The following is a 19,665-nucleotide window of genomic DNA, read 5'->3' as shown; positions in this document are numbered from 1 at the left end:
TAAAATACAAGATTCAATACGTTCATTGTTTAAGCTTGTTCCAAGAACGATTTAACGAATTCTTATTTGCCAGACTAAAAATAAATCACAACTACGATCAAAATCTGCGCAAATGATCATGATTTATTTGACGGAAATGCAGTATCACAAAACATAATCCATCAAGTGTATTTACAAATCCGCTAATAACCCATAGGATCGCTTTACATGTTCCGTTACTGGTTATAGATGGTAAAACATAGATCTGTCACTGTATGATAAATGATGGATTGTACGAAATACGAGCAATGCTGCAGGAATAGTGTTGCTGTATTCAAACACGAAGTTTACAAGTTTCATCATAATGTCGATCTTTTAAAGCTATACTGTATACATATTTCATATGTCGGTAGAATACAATGCAAGAGGGTGCAATGAGGTTGGACAGATGTTTGTAAATTATTCAGACTTTAAGCGTTTGGGCATTTTCCAAGCTACCTAACCTGTATAACGCCAATTCAGACCGATGAAATATCCGTCATCTCCTGGGATATTTCGATGATCCGCTCATTTCTTATATTCCCATCATCTTAAATAGCTTAAATGTAAGCATTCTGCGTGGTGAATGTTCAATTAAATGATAGGAAGGCAGCATGACAGTGGCACAACTCAAGTACATAATGAGGCGGTTTTGTTTGTTCGATATTTGAACAAGACTCTCCTGGCCCCAATATCACGAAAAAAAACTTAAGTAAAATCTCGATCTCAGTCTCAACTCATTTAACCTCCTAACATCAAAAGTTAATTAAAACTTACAGATGATTTTACACCTTAAAAAAGCATTATATCATGTAAAATGTTGATTTTTGCCTTTGGTCAAGATATCAAGGGAATAATAATCTACAACCAAAACTGATTGGGTACAATTTGTTTTTGACAATTGGTTAGGTTTTTTTGCCCTGGAATTAAGTTTCTTTGTGATACTGACAAAATATTTTTATCAACACATTCCATGAGAATCTACGTTTAAAAAAGTATTTTCTTTTCCTTCATCTTTTACAGTCTTTTTTGGTTTAGATTGCTTTAACATTCATAGCATCTCAACTATTATTTGTAAATAACTTAGCTGCATTCTTTAAACGTGAATGTAAATTGGTATTATGTAATGTCATACTATGTTATGTAAAATGAAAACATATTGTTGAATAAATTAAAATTTTGAAAAAAAAAAAAAAAAAAAAAAAAAAACTTTTAAAAAAGTATTAAACATTCTAGATTTTAAATCATATTATGCTTTCATCTCGTAAAATTAGTTGAGACTGAGATTTGACTGGGATATTTCCATGTTCTGCTCATTTATTATATTCAAATAATCTTAAATAGCTTAAATGTAAGCATTCTGCGTGATGAATGTTCAATTAAATGATAGGAAGGCAGCGTGACAGTGGCGGAAATGGCAGAACTTAAGTACATAATGAGACGGTTTTGTTTGTTCGGTACTTTCCATCTGATAATGATATTTGAACAATACGACCCAATAAGCATCGAGTAGGAGAAAGAAGGTACAACCAGTGATCTCTTTTATTAATTTAATTAATTTAAATGTTCGCGTTTTAATGTATTGCTTCGATGATAATGTTCATGTTCATTGTTTGTATTTTTGTATGTATATGCTATTGGTTTGTAAGCACCCGAACGCATTATTGAAATAAATGGTAAAATGGATCCCATCGTGTCTTGTTTAACTTTTGCCTGCTGTTTTTTAATGAAGACGATCAAACATTTATAAACTACAAGGCATACAAAAGAACAGGTATTTGAAACGTGAAAAAATACTTTCCACCTTTAATAGTTAAGCAGCTATAGAAAACCTTTGTAAAATAGAGACGTAGACAATATCTTAAATGTTCTTAATAAACGTTATTAAAGCTGCACTCTCACAGGTTGAGGATTCTGACATTTTGTTTTGTCTTTGAATGAGCCATTTTTAGCATATAATTATGTTGTAACCTAGTGATATAAGACTGCTTACAAAAGAACAAATCGCAGTTTTCATATTTACGTTCGAAAACTGATGTGTTTGGGCATATAGCGTTACTGACGTTAATATAGTTAAAATAGTTTCTCATCTATTATGAATTATCTAATATGACACATTTGATGGCATCAAATACAGCTGAATCTGATTTAAAAAATAAATGAAAAGTCAAAACCGTCAAAATGTGAAAGTTCAGCTTTAACGCCACTACTCGTAGCCATCTCATTTCCACTTCATTCCACTTTTCTATATAAATTAAGTGTTTTGCCAGACAATTATTTCAAATGATTTCATTAAAACACCATTCGCAGTAAGCCATTAGAAAAGCGATGATTTTCATGAGATAAACAGACCTTTTCCTAGCATTTGATGTAATAACACTGCCGACAAAACGGGTTATCTAATTTGTCGTCTGCTCCTTACCCAGTATTATGTATACAATGCTCTTATTTTATGGCGATTTCCAATCAGATAATTGTAAGTAGTTATATAAGTTGAATAATAGGATCGGGGTCTCTGAAATAAATTAGCAAGAACCTGGTGATGTGACGGTAAAGTGATGTCCAAACTATTTATGGACATGTCGAAGGACAAAGTGTATTGACGTACGTACAGCGATGATCGAACTAGAAGTTTAAGCGGTGGATCCAGAATTTGACGTTAGATGGGGCGTAACTTATTCTTTCGACTTGCGCCCCTTCCACAAAACCGAAATGTAATTGGTGTAAAGTGTTGGGGGGGGGGGGGGGAGGGCACTCCCCTAAGAAAATTTGAATACTTTTTAGTCTGAAATGGTGCATTTTGGGCGTATTTTATTATTTTGAAAAGTAATCAAGGACGATTTTAGGGAAGGCGCCGGGTGTGCCCCTCCCCTGGCTTCGCTAGTGAGTTAAAGTTTGGTTTACAAAAGAGCTGCCAAAAGGTAAAACTAAAGCTAGAGGCATAAAAGAAACGTATCAATTTTAATGCATTATTATGTTTCAGTGATTTGACTTATATGATTTATAAACAGTTTTTTTTTTATAAATATATGGTCCTTTTTAATCGATGAATTTGTGCCCACGCTTTTGATTGAATAACCCATTTATTAAGGTTTATACGTTTTATCAGTAAAATCATATACATTTGTTTTGAGTATTAAAGTCAACTGAATTAAACATAATAATGCATTAAAATTAAATCGTTTCTTTTGTGTATTTACTAAACATTGTACCTTTAAAGCTGCACTCTCACAGATTTACCGTTTTTACAACTTTTTTATTTTTTGTCTTGGAAAGAACAAATTTTTGCGTAAATATCTGCAAACCAGTGATAAAAGATTGCTGACAAAAGACCAGATCGTAGATTTTCATATTTCTGTTCGAAAATTAATGTTTTATGGCATAAAACTTAAATAGAAAAATCTGCTATCTAATTTTTTGTTATCAGTTTTATATAACAGCAGCCATTTGTATATAACTTGGATAAGTTGTCCAAAGGTTATGTTTCGGCTAGTGAACACTTTTCAATGATTTGATTGGTTAGAAAAAATTATTGGAAAGATATTGACCAATCGATAAACATTTCGGATAACTTTGACCAAACCAAAAAGATAACCGGTTTTATACAATTGGCTGCTGGTGTCCATGCATTTTTGCAAACAAATGGCTCGTTTCAAGACAAAAAAAATAAATAAAAAAGTTGTTAAAATGTTCAATCTGAGAGTGCAGCTTTAAAGGAGATAGCGGAGAAAAAAGATAATGCTGCTATATTATAATATTCTATGCGTTGATTGGTTGATTAAGTTCCAATTGTACCAAAGTTCCAAACTGCACCATGCTAAAACCATGAAGTTTTCGCAAAAGTCTGGTGGAATCGTGAAGACTTCATTAGTAGTGTACATATCAGGAAATTGAAGTACTAGAACTTTATAATGAAAACCGGTACAAATTGCCCTGATTCCTCTGACAGTAAGGCAGTCCCACATGATCGAATCCATCAAGTTTATTTACAAATCAGCTAATTATCGCTTCGAATGGGATTGATTCACATATTTCGTTTCGTTGTTAAGATGCTGGTTAATCATATTTGATAAATACATACATCTTATTTTTAAATTATGGATTGAGCAAAAGGCAACAATATGTGATCAATGCGGTATTTAACTCAATTGAGTTTTATTATAAAAAAATGCATTTGATTTACGTACTAACAGATAAAAAATATAAACGATATTTGGGCGTTTTTTTAAATGTGGAATATGTGGCCACGTAGCCACTATGTAAAAGAAACATTTATCTGTACTATATACTATGCACTTTTGCTCATTAAAGACAAATGAGTTAAACTTGATAATGCATTAAAATTAAAATTAAATATTTTTGCATTCACCTATAATGTGCGTCATTAAAAGCCACTTTGTAACGTGTCCTATTAATTAAGTTCACATTATTTTATAGCAAATATATAAGATGTAAACGATTTGTTTAATTTCACCGATTTGCATCTATAATTAATAATAATAATAATTATAATCTGATATTGATTATTATAAATGACCTATCGAATGAGATATTAATTCCATGTGTATTAACACCATTATATACATATACATACTGAAAGCATTTCAAAAGAATATTGTTAACCTATATTTTTGCCATGAACTTCACAAATGCTATTTCATTTTATTTCAGGCATCTATTTATACAGTAATCTTTCTATTTGTACTTTCCACACTCTATGACCAATCGCCATGTATAATAGTATATGCATAAGATACACTCTATCAATAATCAAGGGTTATTTGTGACTTATATCATTGTACATATTGTGTTAACTGTTTAAAAAGAAATAAACGTTGATCTGAGCTGATATTCAATATTCGTCTTAAGAAAATCTTAGGATCATACATCACTGGCTTCATTCACTCTATTGCTCAGTTATCAATAACAAAAAAAATCCGATTAGCTACATCGTTCTAAGATTCAATTAAAACCAAAATTGAATACCAGCCCTATTCTGTTATGTTCCATTCATCAAATCTTCACTTCATTCCAACTATGAGATTAATCAATTGTGATGCCACAAAATCATTTCAAGTGATTTTATTAAAACACCATTCGCCGTGCACCATTAGCTGAACGATGATTTTCATGAGATTCACAGACCTTTTCCTGGCATTAGATGTAATTACGCTGCCAACGAAATTGGTTATCTAATTTGTCTTTTGCTTCTTATGTTATGAAATGAATAGCGTCTTCTTATTTTATGACGTTTTCCAATCAGATTAATGTAAGTAGTTATAAAACTTGTGAAATAGGATCAGGGGTCTCTTATAAAACGCGAGAACGTGCTGATGTATTATTTAAAGGTACTCGCTCATGTTTTTGGACCAAAAGTAAGTTTTCCCGGTAATGCAACTGAAATCACTTATTTTATCATTATTTCACTCTTAGATATCGAAATCACAAAAAATACAGTCATAATATAAAAAGTATTTTGGAATTAGTGGAGTGCAACCCACGACGGTAGAGTAAAAAAAAATGAGAGGCCGGCGCCTAAACCACAAGGCCACCGGGACTTTAACAAATAGTCTATATTTTGACTTCTTAACAATACGTTGATAACATCACGTGGTAATGTCAGTCTACCAATCAAGAAAGCAACAAAAAGCTAAAAATAAGAGATTATTAGCGTTGTCAACATAAATGAAAATTGTCTCCAAAGACGATTTTTGAGCAAATATTAATATTTGCTGAAGGGTTCCAGCTTTCGGTTTATTGGTTTTGAAACTCCTATTGACTTTACGCATTTTATTTCGGCCTTAAAAAAGGGTGCACTTTACAAAACATGAGCGAATACCTTTAAGTGATGACCACAGGACCATTGGTAAGGACACTTCTCATGATAAAATAAGTTTAACTGCATTGGCATACTCAACTCAACTCAACTTTGTTAATTGCATGAAACATATATACACCAATGTTAAGTATTGGCATAGGTACAGTGATTTTAGCTTTGTTTTACAACAGAGTTGCCGAACGGTCGACTCAAAGGAGTAGACGTAAACAAAATACATAATGTTGAAGGATTACAAAAGAAGGGCCCTGTTCTGTTTTGAGTGATATGAGAGCGTTAGAAAACTTGGCTGACTCGCCAACTGGAACATTGCAACCAACGTTGAAGTGCTGACATCAAGTACATATATGATGTGCACAAGTTTCACATGAGGACAGACGGGGAGGGGTTTTGGGATATTAACGTTTTACAACTAGACACCAAAACCTTATTATTCAAAATAACCATTTTTTAAATGCATACGTATGTGCAAATCTTTCGATGTCGAATTTTAAGAGGTCTGATTATTCTTGACAGAATCATCAATTTCGTTAGTGTTCAATATGACTGAAGTGGGACATTGCTGTGGGCATTCGGAACTCCTCGTCCATTTTCCATCGAAAACAAGTCTGTTGTATGCCGGTACATTAGGAGTAGTTCGTGAGTTTTTTTAATAATAGTATTAGTTAATTGTAGCGCTTTAATTAACGTTTACTTTGTATAAATAAATTTTAAATGATTGCCAGTAACTGGCATTATTTCTTAAATAATGAAGATTCATAAGAGTGACGTCACTACGTTTGACTGCTAAATTGAAATTACTATGCGATATACTTGCAGCATTAGTCAAATGTAAAGATTGCTGACATTGTAAACCGTTCATAGACATCCGAGGTTATTTTCGATGGAAAACGGGATATGAATTCCGAATATTCTGTGGGGATTTTAATGCTCCGCCTGTCCAATCCGGTGCAACGTCAATGAATAGAAAGTTACCGGTAGATGAAATATCTGTCATCTCATGGGACTTAGAATAAGTCATGTTCTGCTCATTTCTAATATGCGTATCAGCTTAAATTGCTTAAAGGTAAGCATGCGATGTGATGGCTGTTCAATTAAATGATAAGAAGGCAGCATGGCGGTGGCGAAAGTGTCATAACTCAAGTAAATAATGAGACGGGATTGTTTGTACACTACTCAACGCCTGATAATAAAATGCATTCGGAGCTCCTCGGCCATTTTTTATCGAAAACAACCTCGGATGTATGCCGGTACATCAGTTGAAATAGTTCGTAATTTTTTTAATTATATCATTAATTAAATGTAGTGTTTTAGAGTTGTATTTACTGATCTAAGTTTAAACTGATTGTCAGTGAAGTGCATTATTGCAAACATAATTTAGATTCCCAAGAGTTAAGTCTTAAAGTTTAACTGCTAAAAAATTACTACGCGATCTACTTGCAGCGGACTTAAACGTACCGCTTTTTGATAATGTAAACCGACCAAATACACCCGATGTTTTTTTCGATAAAAATGGTTGACGAGTTCCGAATGAATAATAAGTGAACAATACGTTCTGTACAGGATCGGTTAGGGTGGGGAGGGGGCAAATATGATAAAGTCATTATACAGGCTCCGTGTTTTGTTTGAAGTAAAATGGCGAAAACATACCTTAAAAAGTGTGTGTCATAAAGTTAGATATTAAAACCATACATTTGATATTTTATTGCTGTTTACGACAAAGCGCTGGCCAATCATTTTAACAGATGCTAAATTCACAGTTGTTAAGAACGTTTAAAGGCGTTCCGTTTAAACTTTTAACACGGGTTTTAAACTATTATATATACGTTGTCACTTTGAAATTGTGGTAACACTTGTTGCGGTTGTATATTTAAAGAAGACTTATTCTGCCAAATTGGACTATTTGTTAAATGACTTTATGACATAAGTCATTTTCATCTTAGTGGGATTTTTTTAACACAGTATGGTCGACTATGTCTTTAAGTTACATATTTTCGCACCCGTAAGCTTTTCAAATTATTTAGACTAAATATACTGGGGGTGACATGTACCTGAAATATTTAGCGAATGTTAACTCTTTGACGCTTGTATAGAGGATACACGTTTGCTTCAGCGTAATTAATAGTGCGAGATATGTTTCACCGAGTGAGCAGCACAAGTTATATTTCACAAGTGGCGTAGCCACGAATGAAACATTTACAATTGGTGTTCACGAGGTAAAATATATTGCGATCTTACACTGAAGGATGTAAAATGACATTTAATTGTAAATTTTCAGAAAAGCGCGCCTACTTGTATGCGAACATAGCCTCATTTCGGAAATGACGTCATTGGAATTATGTCCAAGCCCTTGCGTATATGGGAGTGAGAACGGGCTTAAATTTCAAGACAGTGACAAATTATCAAAATGTTATTTCAATGTTTGAAAAAGTGAAATCTCATTTCTATTTCACTGATAAATTTCTAAAAACACTACATAATAAAAACAATTTCTCGTATGTTTGAATATATTGTATGAGCTAGCTTTTAAATCATTTGCTAGCTATCAATGGCATGATATTTATTTCAATCCACATACCTTGATTGCATGTTCGTCCACAGTGTTGAGATGCGTTAAGTCCCCGTACAGTTCTGATTTCGTGTAGCCAAGGCGTATGGGTGGAGGAAATCCACGGGTAGTTTTTAAGATGTTCACCGGGTGGAACGTTTCCGGTGCCTCCATTTTAATTGCCGTCTGATCCAAAAGTGTAATCACTGGTCTTCAATGCATTCTCTTCACCTGATGAAATAAATAATACTTTAAGTGTTCTCCTAAAATGTTTGTTAAAAAAATGTTCACACTTTCATCTGCCAAGAAGTGCCATCTTACTAAACAAAATAATCTAGAAACCAAAAAGCACATCTCCGAATAGCTAACTTCACATATGTTCCCTCTAATTTCCAGCGTAATTCTAGATTGACCAAGTCTATCGTTATACAGCAGTATATTTCTCACACAAAATGCTCTACAGCCATCTAAAATTGTCTCCAATAATCTGACAAATATATCCAAATGTCACGATATATCTGTATCTGCTAAAATAGACTTGAAAATTATCCGGACGTCAAGATGTAAGATGACGACCAAACAGAACGGAAGTTATTATTGTCGTCTGCGTTTTTCGCGTCATGCATTTAAAAAAAGTGTCTAAATACGTTTTATTCATTCAGTATCATGTTGGTAATCGGTGTTCCGATAACTGCTTAGAATCAAGGCTCAAATGCCAATGGTAATGATTTATTTGGAAATAAACCTTATATTGACGTCGGTTATATAAGTGCCAAGAAACTGAAGTATATTGGCTCAAGCGCACGGGAAATTGATGCGAGGGAATGTCTTCTATATCCCCGACCAGTCTGGCAAAGAGCCTTAAATGGAAATTCGTATAACGAGAAAATGTCATTTTGATTAGGAGCTAAGTATGATGTGGTTTTGATGATGAGGAACAAACTAGTTCCACTCGCAGAAACGGCTTAGTGCTTCAAGTAGACACGAACATTGTAATACGATATTGCCGAGTAATACATCAAATCTATTGATGATATGGTTTACTCACTGGCACCGGATTTCAAACTCAAAATATTTCTTTTAAAATAAAAAAGTTATAAATCAAAACTAAAAATTATAATGCCAAAAAATGTGAAAAGTTATTGATTTTTTTTTTAAAAATATACACTTTGTACTGATTACATATGTTTGAATATATAGACAGTGCATATTTATGAAATAAATCAATAATTGTTTACATTTTTGGCATCATTATTTTTAGTTTTGAGTTGCAAGATTTCATTTCATTTAAAAAAAAAATAAGTTGAGTTTGAAAATCGGGTACAAATGTGTTTTCATTACAGTTTTTAATGATGGTGTTTTGAATGTATATCGCGTTACTTGAGACACAGAACAATATTTGAAACAAGAATGCTCGGACGGTCCTGGAACGCTCACCTATGCCAAGGGGCATAGCCTTACGAAAACAGGAAATCATTTGAACGGATTTGGTGCCCATCATCATCATCATCATCATCATCATCACCATCACCATCACCATCATCATCATCATCATCATCATCATCATCATCATCAGCAGCAGCAGCAGCAGCAGCACCACCACCACCACCACCACCACCATCATCATCATCATCATCATCATCATCATCATCATCATCACCACCACCACCACCACCACCACCACCACCACCACCATCATCATCATCATCATCACCACCACCACCACCACCACCACCATCATCATCATCATCATCATCATCACCACCACCACCACCATCGTCAAGACAAAATTATTCGGCATTATTCCTCTATGTCCAACGATACTGATAAATAATAATTCTTTCGCATAATTGTTACCTATTTTGCCTAAGAGGGTAAATTTGGCTGACTGTACAATTTGACGTTAACACGTGAAATAACCAGGTTTTAATGAGATATGCAGATTCTTACATCGCACGTAATATCGTAATACATTTTCCCCCAAAGAAATGGGCCGTTAAAACAACTGCTTCTGAAGATGCAAATATTACAAAATCATGTCTGCAGGCGTAAAACAAATTAATCATACTTTTGTCTCGGAAATGATGTTATAGGCACGCGCAAGACAAATTTGAAATAATTAATCAAATAATAGTGCATCCGTATACACTACAACAAAAAGCTATTTGTTACGAGGAAACATTCCCATCAATCATATGTTTTTGAGTAACAAATGTTTAATAAACATAACGGGCACTTTCAATGACAGCCGCTTCACGTGTTACATAGGTGAATATTCCTCGAGTTTCTTCATACAGTCGAATCCCGATGGCTCGAACTCACAAGAACCGACGAAAATACCTCGAGCCTCAAAAAATTCGAGCCAAGCAGGATTGTTTACCCCATTATAAATAAATCGCTCCTTTACATCTGGTTCGAGCCAACGAGGAATTTGAGCCAAGCGAGTTCGAGGCAACGGGGTTCGACTGTATTTGTTCTTCCAAAAGTTTACAACGAATTTAAACCTACATTTCCATCGAAAAAAAACAACACCTCCGATGTATGCCGGTACATCAGTAAAAGTCGTTCGTAAAATTTTTAATAATAGTGATAATTAATTGTAATGTTTTAACGTGTGTTTTGTTTATTTTAGTTTAAATTGATTGCCAGTTAAGAGTATTATTTCATAAATATTTAAGATTTCCAATAGTAATGTCATTAATTTTAACTGCTAAATTAAAATTACTACGCGTTCAACCAGCAGCGTGGTTAAAAGTAAAGAACTCTAACATTGTAAACCGCTCACATACATCCGAGTTTGTTTTTGATGAAAAATAGCCGAGGTGTTCCGACTGCCTACATTTCAAGCCCATGAATTCACCTATCGACATCCAATGATAATCCAATAATGGCCGGTTGCTTAACTTTCCTGAACTAAAAAGGAAAATACCCAATGTAGTTTTACTGTAAGCTATTGAAGTATAAATCTAGATTGGTAAAACTGGCCAGTTTTATAGCTAAAACATGCCGTCATAATTTGGTTACCCGCATGCAGAGAAACGTTCTAATTAATTTTATTAGAACACATTATGTAAATTCTTAATGACTAATTGATGGTATAAACAATCTGTTCTAGCTGTTACATAAAGCAGTGATCACAAGATTAAAAATCATAATATAAATGATCACATGCTTCACATATCTTGTGAACATGATGCTGATAACGAAGCATAGGATTGTTTAAAAATGTAATAATCGTGACCACATGTGATAGAAAAGTCGAAACTCGCTATGTCGAAGTCGTTTGGACCTCGGGAAATACTTCGAGAAAACGAACATTCGATTTAACCGGAATACAAAAAATAATAATAACTAAACAGGAAAAAATCGAAACAAGTTCGACATAAGAAGAACATTGAGATAACATAGTTCGACATAACGAGTTTCGACTGCATTAGTTTTTGTAAGGTACAACACAACGCTAACACTTATATTTCAAAATCTGCCCCATACAACACCTCATTGTCCGGACTTAGCGAATGCCTGAAAGCTATATCTTAAGGCTCATTAATTCTTTGCTCCCATTTCACCTCCTTATTCCACCTCCTCTCCTAACTCTATTATATGTATTTGATGTATTTTTTCTTCATACCTCAAAATTGTACAATGTACATGCTTGTCATATGATATATCCCTGCTCGTGACAAATTGAACATATTTTACTTAACATTTGTTGGTCCATCCTCAATGTTAATTTAAACAATATTTAATAAATTTAATGTGTAAAACACTGATTTTTAGTAGTGATCATTTATACTTTTCGTGTCTCACATTCAAATTGAATTAATCTTTTAATCATGTAATGAGAAATACGTTTTTGTTCAAATTACTAAATAAATGTGTTGAATGAAATCCAGTTTTGACTGTCTTTTTTCTAGGTCGGCACATTCGTCTGATGTGCTTTCTTTCAATATGCAAGGTGTTAAAGGCACAATCAAGGAAATGCAGACTGAAATCTTACCATTACTCTCCCATACCCACAACCACATATGTGTTCGTAAAACCACAATAAAAACACTTTGCACCATAAGAATGTTAAATGCTGAAAATCTGCACAGGGCGCTTTTTACATCTGTGATTACTCTCTATGATAAAATCAAGATGCATTTAATTCAACTGACAAATTTACATGATTTAGAGATTTCCAAGAAACTAATAAAAACAAGCACACCACCTGTATGTTCTGGAAAGTAAGGCTCAATTAATCATAACATCATATACTGACCAATTAAAATTTCAAAATTTCCACGTGCACTGTAATTATTACCAATACAAGATACATATTCCCATCGTATCCAGACCTGTTCACCCAAAAACACAACATTCCACATAAACTAGAATATTAACCCGAAAGATAAACAACTCATACTCATAAAGGGGCTTATCAGTAACTTCATGAACTGCTCATTTAGGTTCGCGAGCATATCTACACGAAGAGGAAGCACAGGTTAGAGATCAGAAACATGAGAAACTAGATGTTTGCTCTAAACACGAGCCCGACACATAGTAGTATCTGTTATCACCGTAATTGCGTACATGTTTACATACAACAATGCCTGACATGTATAACTTAATTTAAACTATTAAGTAAAGTTTATTGAGAGCAAATAATTATTTTGGCCATGTTACTAAACACGAGATGAGTTCCACCCGGGTTCAACATGGAGTTGTTTTTTTTATTTAATTACAAAACATCTGAAATTAGCAGAGTTATCGAAATGTGTGGAACGATTATATGTCTTAAAATAAATCCATTCTACCTTAAAACATAAAGAGATTCAGTGATCAATATCTGCAGATGCTAATATAGTAAGATTGATATGATGCTGCTGCTGCTGCTGCTGATGATGATGATGATGACGATGATGACGATGATGGTGATGGTGATGACCGACGACGACGACTCGTCGACGACGACGATGATGATGATGATGATGATGATGTTCGACGATGATCATTTATCGTCGTGCCAGTAGTAACACAAGATATTTCGGTATTACATTTGCTGAAAATAGCATTACTTGCAATGAAATAATTAACTGACCGTTGTAAGTAATTCATGTAAACTGTGAAATGTTATAAGGATTATCTAATGATCGTGGTGCATGTGTAAAAGAACGCCAGCCACCCCATTTCCAAGATCGCAAAATAGCTTAGATTGTACGGTGACGAGTTACAACGAGATACTTAGTGAACAGGCAGTCATCATAGTTGTGTTTACATTTGTACAACACTTATGTTCTCATTAACATGACCACGGGCCTATAAACCTGGTTAGGTCCGTGATATAATATAACATGACTACAAACATTACTACATGCATAGCTAATTACAAGATAATACATCCGAATTGCTAATTAACCAGATATAACTAGTATCACAGAGAAATACCTCACCAGAAGTGTGTCACTATGTGTAACTATCCAAGAAATTATAACACAGATTTTAGTTTTTCACTTTTAGATTACGAACAAAAATATTCCAAAGTGCCGACATAAATACTCCCAAATCTTTGAAGAAATACTATGTAATCACTCTACCTATGTCAAACCCATTATGTCAGCCAAAAGTGAGTATCGGTAAATCACGGGAGTGACAGTGTAACGGTTGTTTTACACGTGGAACACGTGCTGTACCGCACTAGCTCTTGTTCCGCGTATAAATGAGGACGTGAACCAATATGTACCTGTATCATAAAAGCCATTCACCGTCCGTTATAAGGCTAACATGTCATCACCGTAGTTCAAGAACTCAATATCTGTTTCTATTTCTGTATGCAGTTATACAGTTATTGCACTAGGGTGACGATGTATGCCACACAGGAACAGACATATATCCTAATAATCCATTTATCTGGCAGAGGTGTCTTCAATGTACCAGTCTATTTTTCTTTATCTATTACTCAGGATTAGTGAGTGAAAACTGATTTTCTAGCTTCTAACGATGCTTCTTTCACGAAAAGAAGCTTTTTTTTAGCATCAGGATCGATTATTGAGCATTACCATACCTCATAGAGTGTACAATCAAACCTCGTTGGGTCGAATTCGTTTAGCTCGAATTCCTTGTTGGCTCGAACTGGTTGTATTTAAAGGTGTTATTTCTTTACACTGAAGGTAAGAATGGGTTTCGACTGTATTGCAGAGACATATTTTGCTTTCCAAATGGGAAACACCAACAAATTTATCTTTTGGTAAATTGGTATTATCTAAATAAACAATTAAGATAACAAAGACATACTAGTGAATGCCTAATGTTTTCCTACATTAAACGAACACAACCCGCTGTGAGTTGCTTACAGAATAATATGAGACGCATCGCGCTTTATTAGTTTTTTTAAGCGTATAATTGCTTTTAAGTTGACTTATTGGGTATTTCAATTAAACGACATTTAAGGAAGCAATATTAAAAAGATGTATGGCGATATCACTACAAATGCGAAAAGTATGTGTTTCCAAGCAATACAAACTAAAAATGTAATGTCGCCATCATCATGGCCATTGTCTGATCCAATCTATTCGACATTATTTGTATGCAATCGACGATATTATTTAAATCAATTTATTGTGCTTAAGTGTCACGTCCACACGGCGATGAGGTTAACATAAACTATAATAATAGCCGAATATACAATCTACCGCGTGCACGTTAAAAACGAGGTTTTAATGAGAAACCATGATATCTGTGATCGACGATAATTATTACTTCTCACACTTGTTGTCACATGTTCTCGATGATGAAATGGTGTCAATGTTAGAAAGAAATATCTAAAACGTTGTTACTACATGCACCCTTCTGTGTACAAATTTCTACGATTATTGAAATCAAATGATAGGAATGAATGAATGAAGCTAGCTTTGTATATTAAAGTAGCTCTTGTTATTCGAAATAATTTGTTGAATGTTGAAATATAAATGATTAGTTCAGTTGTTACATGTTCTATCTACACGTTGACATGTTATATGAAAATATATACGTTTATGTAGACGACGTACAGTGTACAAGTCTTAATAAAAAAGTCTGTCTGTCTGTCTGTCTGTCTGATGAAAGTGAAGATCGCGAAATGTACAATCTGGCGTTCACACGTGAAATAATGAAGTTTTAATGAGAAATGCAGATTTGCAGATAGCACTTGCTTACCGAATAGATGTTTTCCAGAGCAACTTTGAAAGAAATACGCCGTTAAGACGGCGCTTTCTGCAAATATTTCAAAATCTTAACTACCTTCAAACAAATCGATCATATTTTGTCTCTCGTAAATATACAAATAGCACGCGCTAGCCTCATTTGAACATATTAATAAATTAATAAAGCATACGGCATAAATTACAGCAAATTGCTATTTGCCAGTTACTCTCTGCTTTAAGGAAACAGTCGCATCAATCATGTGTTTCTGAATTACAAATGTTTTAACACACTGTGAACTGTGAACTGTTATTAACAATCGTTACAAGTGTTTCAGCAGTAAATTTAATATTAAAATCACATCATAACCATTCTCGCTACATTAACAACATTCGAAACATTAACGACACTGGTTTTCATATTCTCGAAACAATAACCACATTCGAAACATTCAAACCACTGACAAAGAAAATTCTCGCGACATTAACAACATTCGAAACATTAACGACACTGGTTTTCATATTCTCGCGACAATAACAACATTTGAAACATTCAAACCACTGGCAAATGAAATTCTCGCGACAATAACAACATTTGAAACATTCAAACCACTGGCAAATGAAATTCTAGCGACATTAACAACTGGTTAACCACATTCTCGCGACATCAACAACAGTCGCAACATTAACGACATTGTCGAATGTTGCAATTGTTGCAAATCTTGAGAATGTTGCGAATCTCGTCGATATCTCGAATGTCGGTAACGTCGCGAATATTACGAATTAAGATCTGCAATGTTGTAAAGTTTGCTCAGAGCATAAACATCAAATGTCGCGAATTCTGTGTACTGTTATATCTGAATACCAAATGTCGTCTGTTTCGCCAATTTCACACACAAAATAAATATAATTATAAAGTTAACATTATGCCTATAGCAACATTTATTGAAGGTACACGTTCTAAGACTTAATGTCGAAAACGAATATGTTTAAACCTTGTTGAAATGGAATTGTTTTACTCACTTTGATGAACAAGCACCAAACAGCAACTGGCAGATTATTCGTTTGAACATAACTTTGTAAATTCAAGCTTAAAGTCAATCAAATTCCACTAACGTAAACGTTATGTTTTTCTTTATTGAAACAAGAATTTTGTTCACATTTCACAGGAAACTAATTAGTAGATATCTGACCCTATAAAACGTCAAGTCCATTTAAAAGCACGCTTTCAAAACACTACACACGCATTTATATGCATAATTTTCTCCTCATAACAGTTCGCTGAAATGATAAATACAAAACTGCCATTCTCGACTTGTCTGCAAAGTACAATATAAACACATATCGCCCATTTTACGACAATCAGACGGAAAAAATCCCGAGATCTGCATCTGCCACAAAGTGTTCGTGATTTACTGAGCGCTGCTTGCATTTCTGATAAAACTCTGTGATAAAGTCTAGATGCATATGATTACAGGGGTCAATGTACCCATGGTTTATTTAAAGATTTCTGAAAAACGGAACACAAACAACGATGAAATCATACACTGACCAATGCAAAAGTGAATACTAAACCACATGCAGTTGACCATTACACGCCATTTTCACAGTACATGTATTATGAGCAGATATGTTACACTGTGTTTTTGTTTTCTCTTTTCTATCATTAGAAATTCAAAATGATAAATATCCTGTTTTTTTTACTGTTTTGTTAATCATTTCATGTGTTTAAAACCATAAACACTGGAAAATAACATTCAGTGTATTGCATATTTTGATAAATGTTTTTATCTGAAAGATTAAAAACTTTCTGATGACTTTTTGTTATCAACTCTATCCAGACCTCGAGTATCAAAGTAAAGGTGTATAAAAATAAATACAGATTTTGGGACTGACTCTTGGTTGTGTCACAGAAACTACAGCGTCATGTGAACTACAGCGTCACGGAAACTAGAGTCTCATAGGAACTACAGCGTCACGGAAACTAGAGTCTCATAGGAACTACAGCGTCACGGAAACTAGAGTCTCATAGGAACTACAGCGTCACGGAAACTAGAGTCTCATAGGAACTACAGCGTCACGGAAACTAGAGTCTCATAGGAACTACAGCGTCACGGAAACTAGAGTCTCATAGGAACTACAGCGTCACGGAAACTACAGCGTCATGGAAACTAGAGTCTCATAGGAACTACAGCGTCACGGAAAATACAGCGTCATGGAAACTACAGCGTAACAGATACTACATCGTCACGGAAACAACAGCGTCACGAAAACGTCAGCGTCATGGAAACTTCAGCGTCACAAATACTACAACGTCATGGAAACTACAGCTTACGAAAACTACAGCGTCACGGAAACTACAGCTTCACGGAAACTATAGCGTCACAGATTCTACAGCGTCACTGCAACTACAGCATCACGGAAGTTACAGCGTCACGGACATTACAGCGTACCGGATACTACAGCTTCACCAAAACTACAGTGTCACGGAGGTTACAGCGTCCCGGATACCACAGCTTCACCAAAACTTCAGCGTCCCGGATACCACAGCTTCACCAAAATTTCAGCGTCACGGAAACTTCAGCGTCACGGAAACGACAGCGTCACGGAAACGACAGCGTCTCGGAAACGACATCATCCTTGTGACTTTATCAGTAACAGAGAGATCTCAATAATTTAGCGAGATCAATATTCCAAGATATTCTTCAAACCCAGAAAGAAATATTAATTATGAATTGGTTGATAGTGATACATATTGATCTGTAATTAATGCAGCACGGGCACTAAACTGTCTTTTTTGTCTCACAAAATTTATAATTCTATAGATTTGACACACCATCTATTTTTTTCTTTTCTTTTGTGCAACGTCTTACATGTTAAATATAGGGCAACATTTAACTCAATATTTCGAAAAAAATATATATTACAATTGATCAAAAGTTCCCACATGAACAAACTAGAAAATGTATAAAGAACCTATACCTCTACTCCATTTCTAATACTTTCTGAACCAATCAATTGATACAAATCACAATTTAAATAGTATTATACTTATAAATACTTTTTCCTACATTATGATGTTTACTTGACCTATCTAATGTCATAGATAGATATGTATTTTGTATGAAAAGATCTCATATCACAGCATAACGTTGAAAATACCCCAGTTTGGGACACTGTACAAGCATATTGAACTTGAACTGTTATAAAAAAAACAGTACACCAGAGGATTAATTATTACATCACTTGAGATTATGCTTAAAACCGATCTGAACAACAAATGCGATACATAAGTAAGTTTGTAAAAACTAGGCGTTACTGGCCCAATTCCTAAACTACGAATGACCTCCTTATTCAGTCATGGGCTTCGTGAACATATCAGGTGAAGTGAACAGGTTGGATATCGGCAACAAGAGAAACTATTGATGTTTGCACTTAGGCTCGAGATCAACAGAAGTTTATTTTTATCACCGTCATAAATGTGCACAAATGCTTCATCATACAACAAATGCTTAAACTGTAAAACATTTAATAGAGTTTATGGTTTCCACTAATACCCAACTGTTGTAGATAACACGAACTGTTTATCTGAGTATTCAATTTCAAAACCTCTAATACACCCAGCAGAACTATCGAAATGTGTGGAACGATTATTTGATTATATAGCTCAATGTCAAAAGATAGGCCCATTTTACTGATAAGCCTGAAGAGATTTAAAACCCCCCAATATCTTCATATGACAAAACTGGCAGATTGATAAAACGACGCATAAACAGTCATCAGTTGTTTTAAAATGCTTTTATCGGATGATGATAGTTCATGCTACTTGTGTTGTTGTAGTTTAAAAAAGAAGATACAAAAGCGATGAAAAAGTGATGATGATTATTATTATTTCGACTACGACGATGACAAAAACTATGACGATGATGATGTTAAAGTTGCCAGTAGTGGCGGTGAATGGGGTGGCTTTTATGTTGTTGATGATAACATTACCTTCGATGGATATAAACTGACAATTGCTAATCAATTATTTGCTTGTAAACCTCGTAATCTTGGTGCATGTCTATGGACGGAAGCCATTGGATTTCAAAGATTGCAAATAT

The 19,665-nt window shown here is 34.3% G+C and overlaps 1 protein-coding gene across 8 annotated transcripts in view; it reads right to left on the bottom strand.

The window, feature by feature from the left end:
- Positions 1-19,665, bottom strand: part of LOC128212078 (uncharacterized) — a 126,159-nt gene that overhangs the window by 50,964 nt on the left and 55,530 nt on the right. For all 8 annotated transcript variants that reach the window (XM_052917327.1, XM_052917330.1, XM_052917328.1 and 5 more), the window contains exon 2: positions 8,433-8,633. In XM_052917327.1, the coding sequence (XP_052773287.1) occupies positions 8,433-8,576 (144 nt within the window). In that variant the 5' untranslated portion in view covers positions 8,577-8,633. The remainder of the gene's footprint in view (positions 1-8,432; positions 8,634-19,665) is intronic.

This window comes from Mya arenaria, chromosome 12, assembly GCF_026914265.1.
Source record: "Mya arenaria isolate MELC-2E11 chromosome 12, ASM2691426v1".
Lineage (NCBI taxonomy): Eukaryota > Metazoa > Mollusca > Bivalvia > Myida > Myidae > Mya > Mya arenaria.
This window is presented reverse-complemented; position numbering and strand designations above follow the sequence as displayed.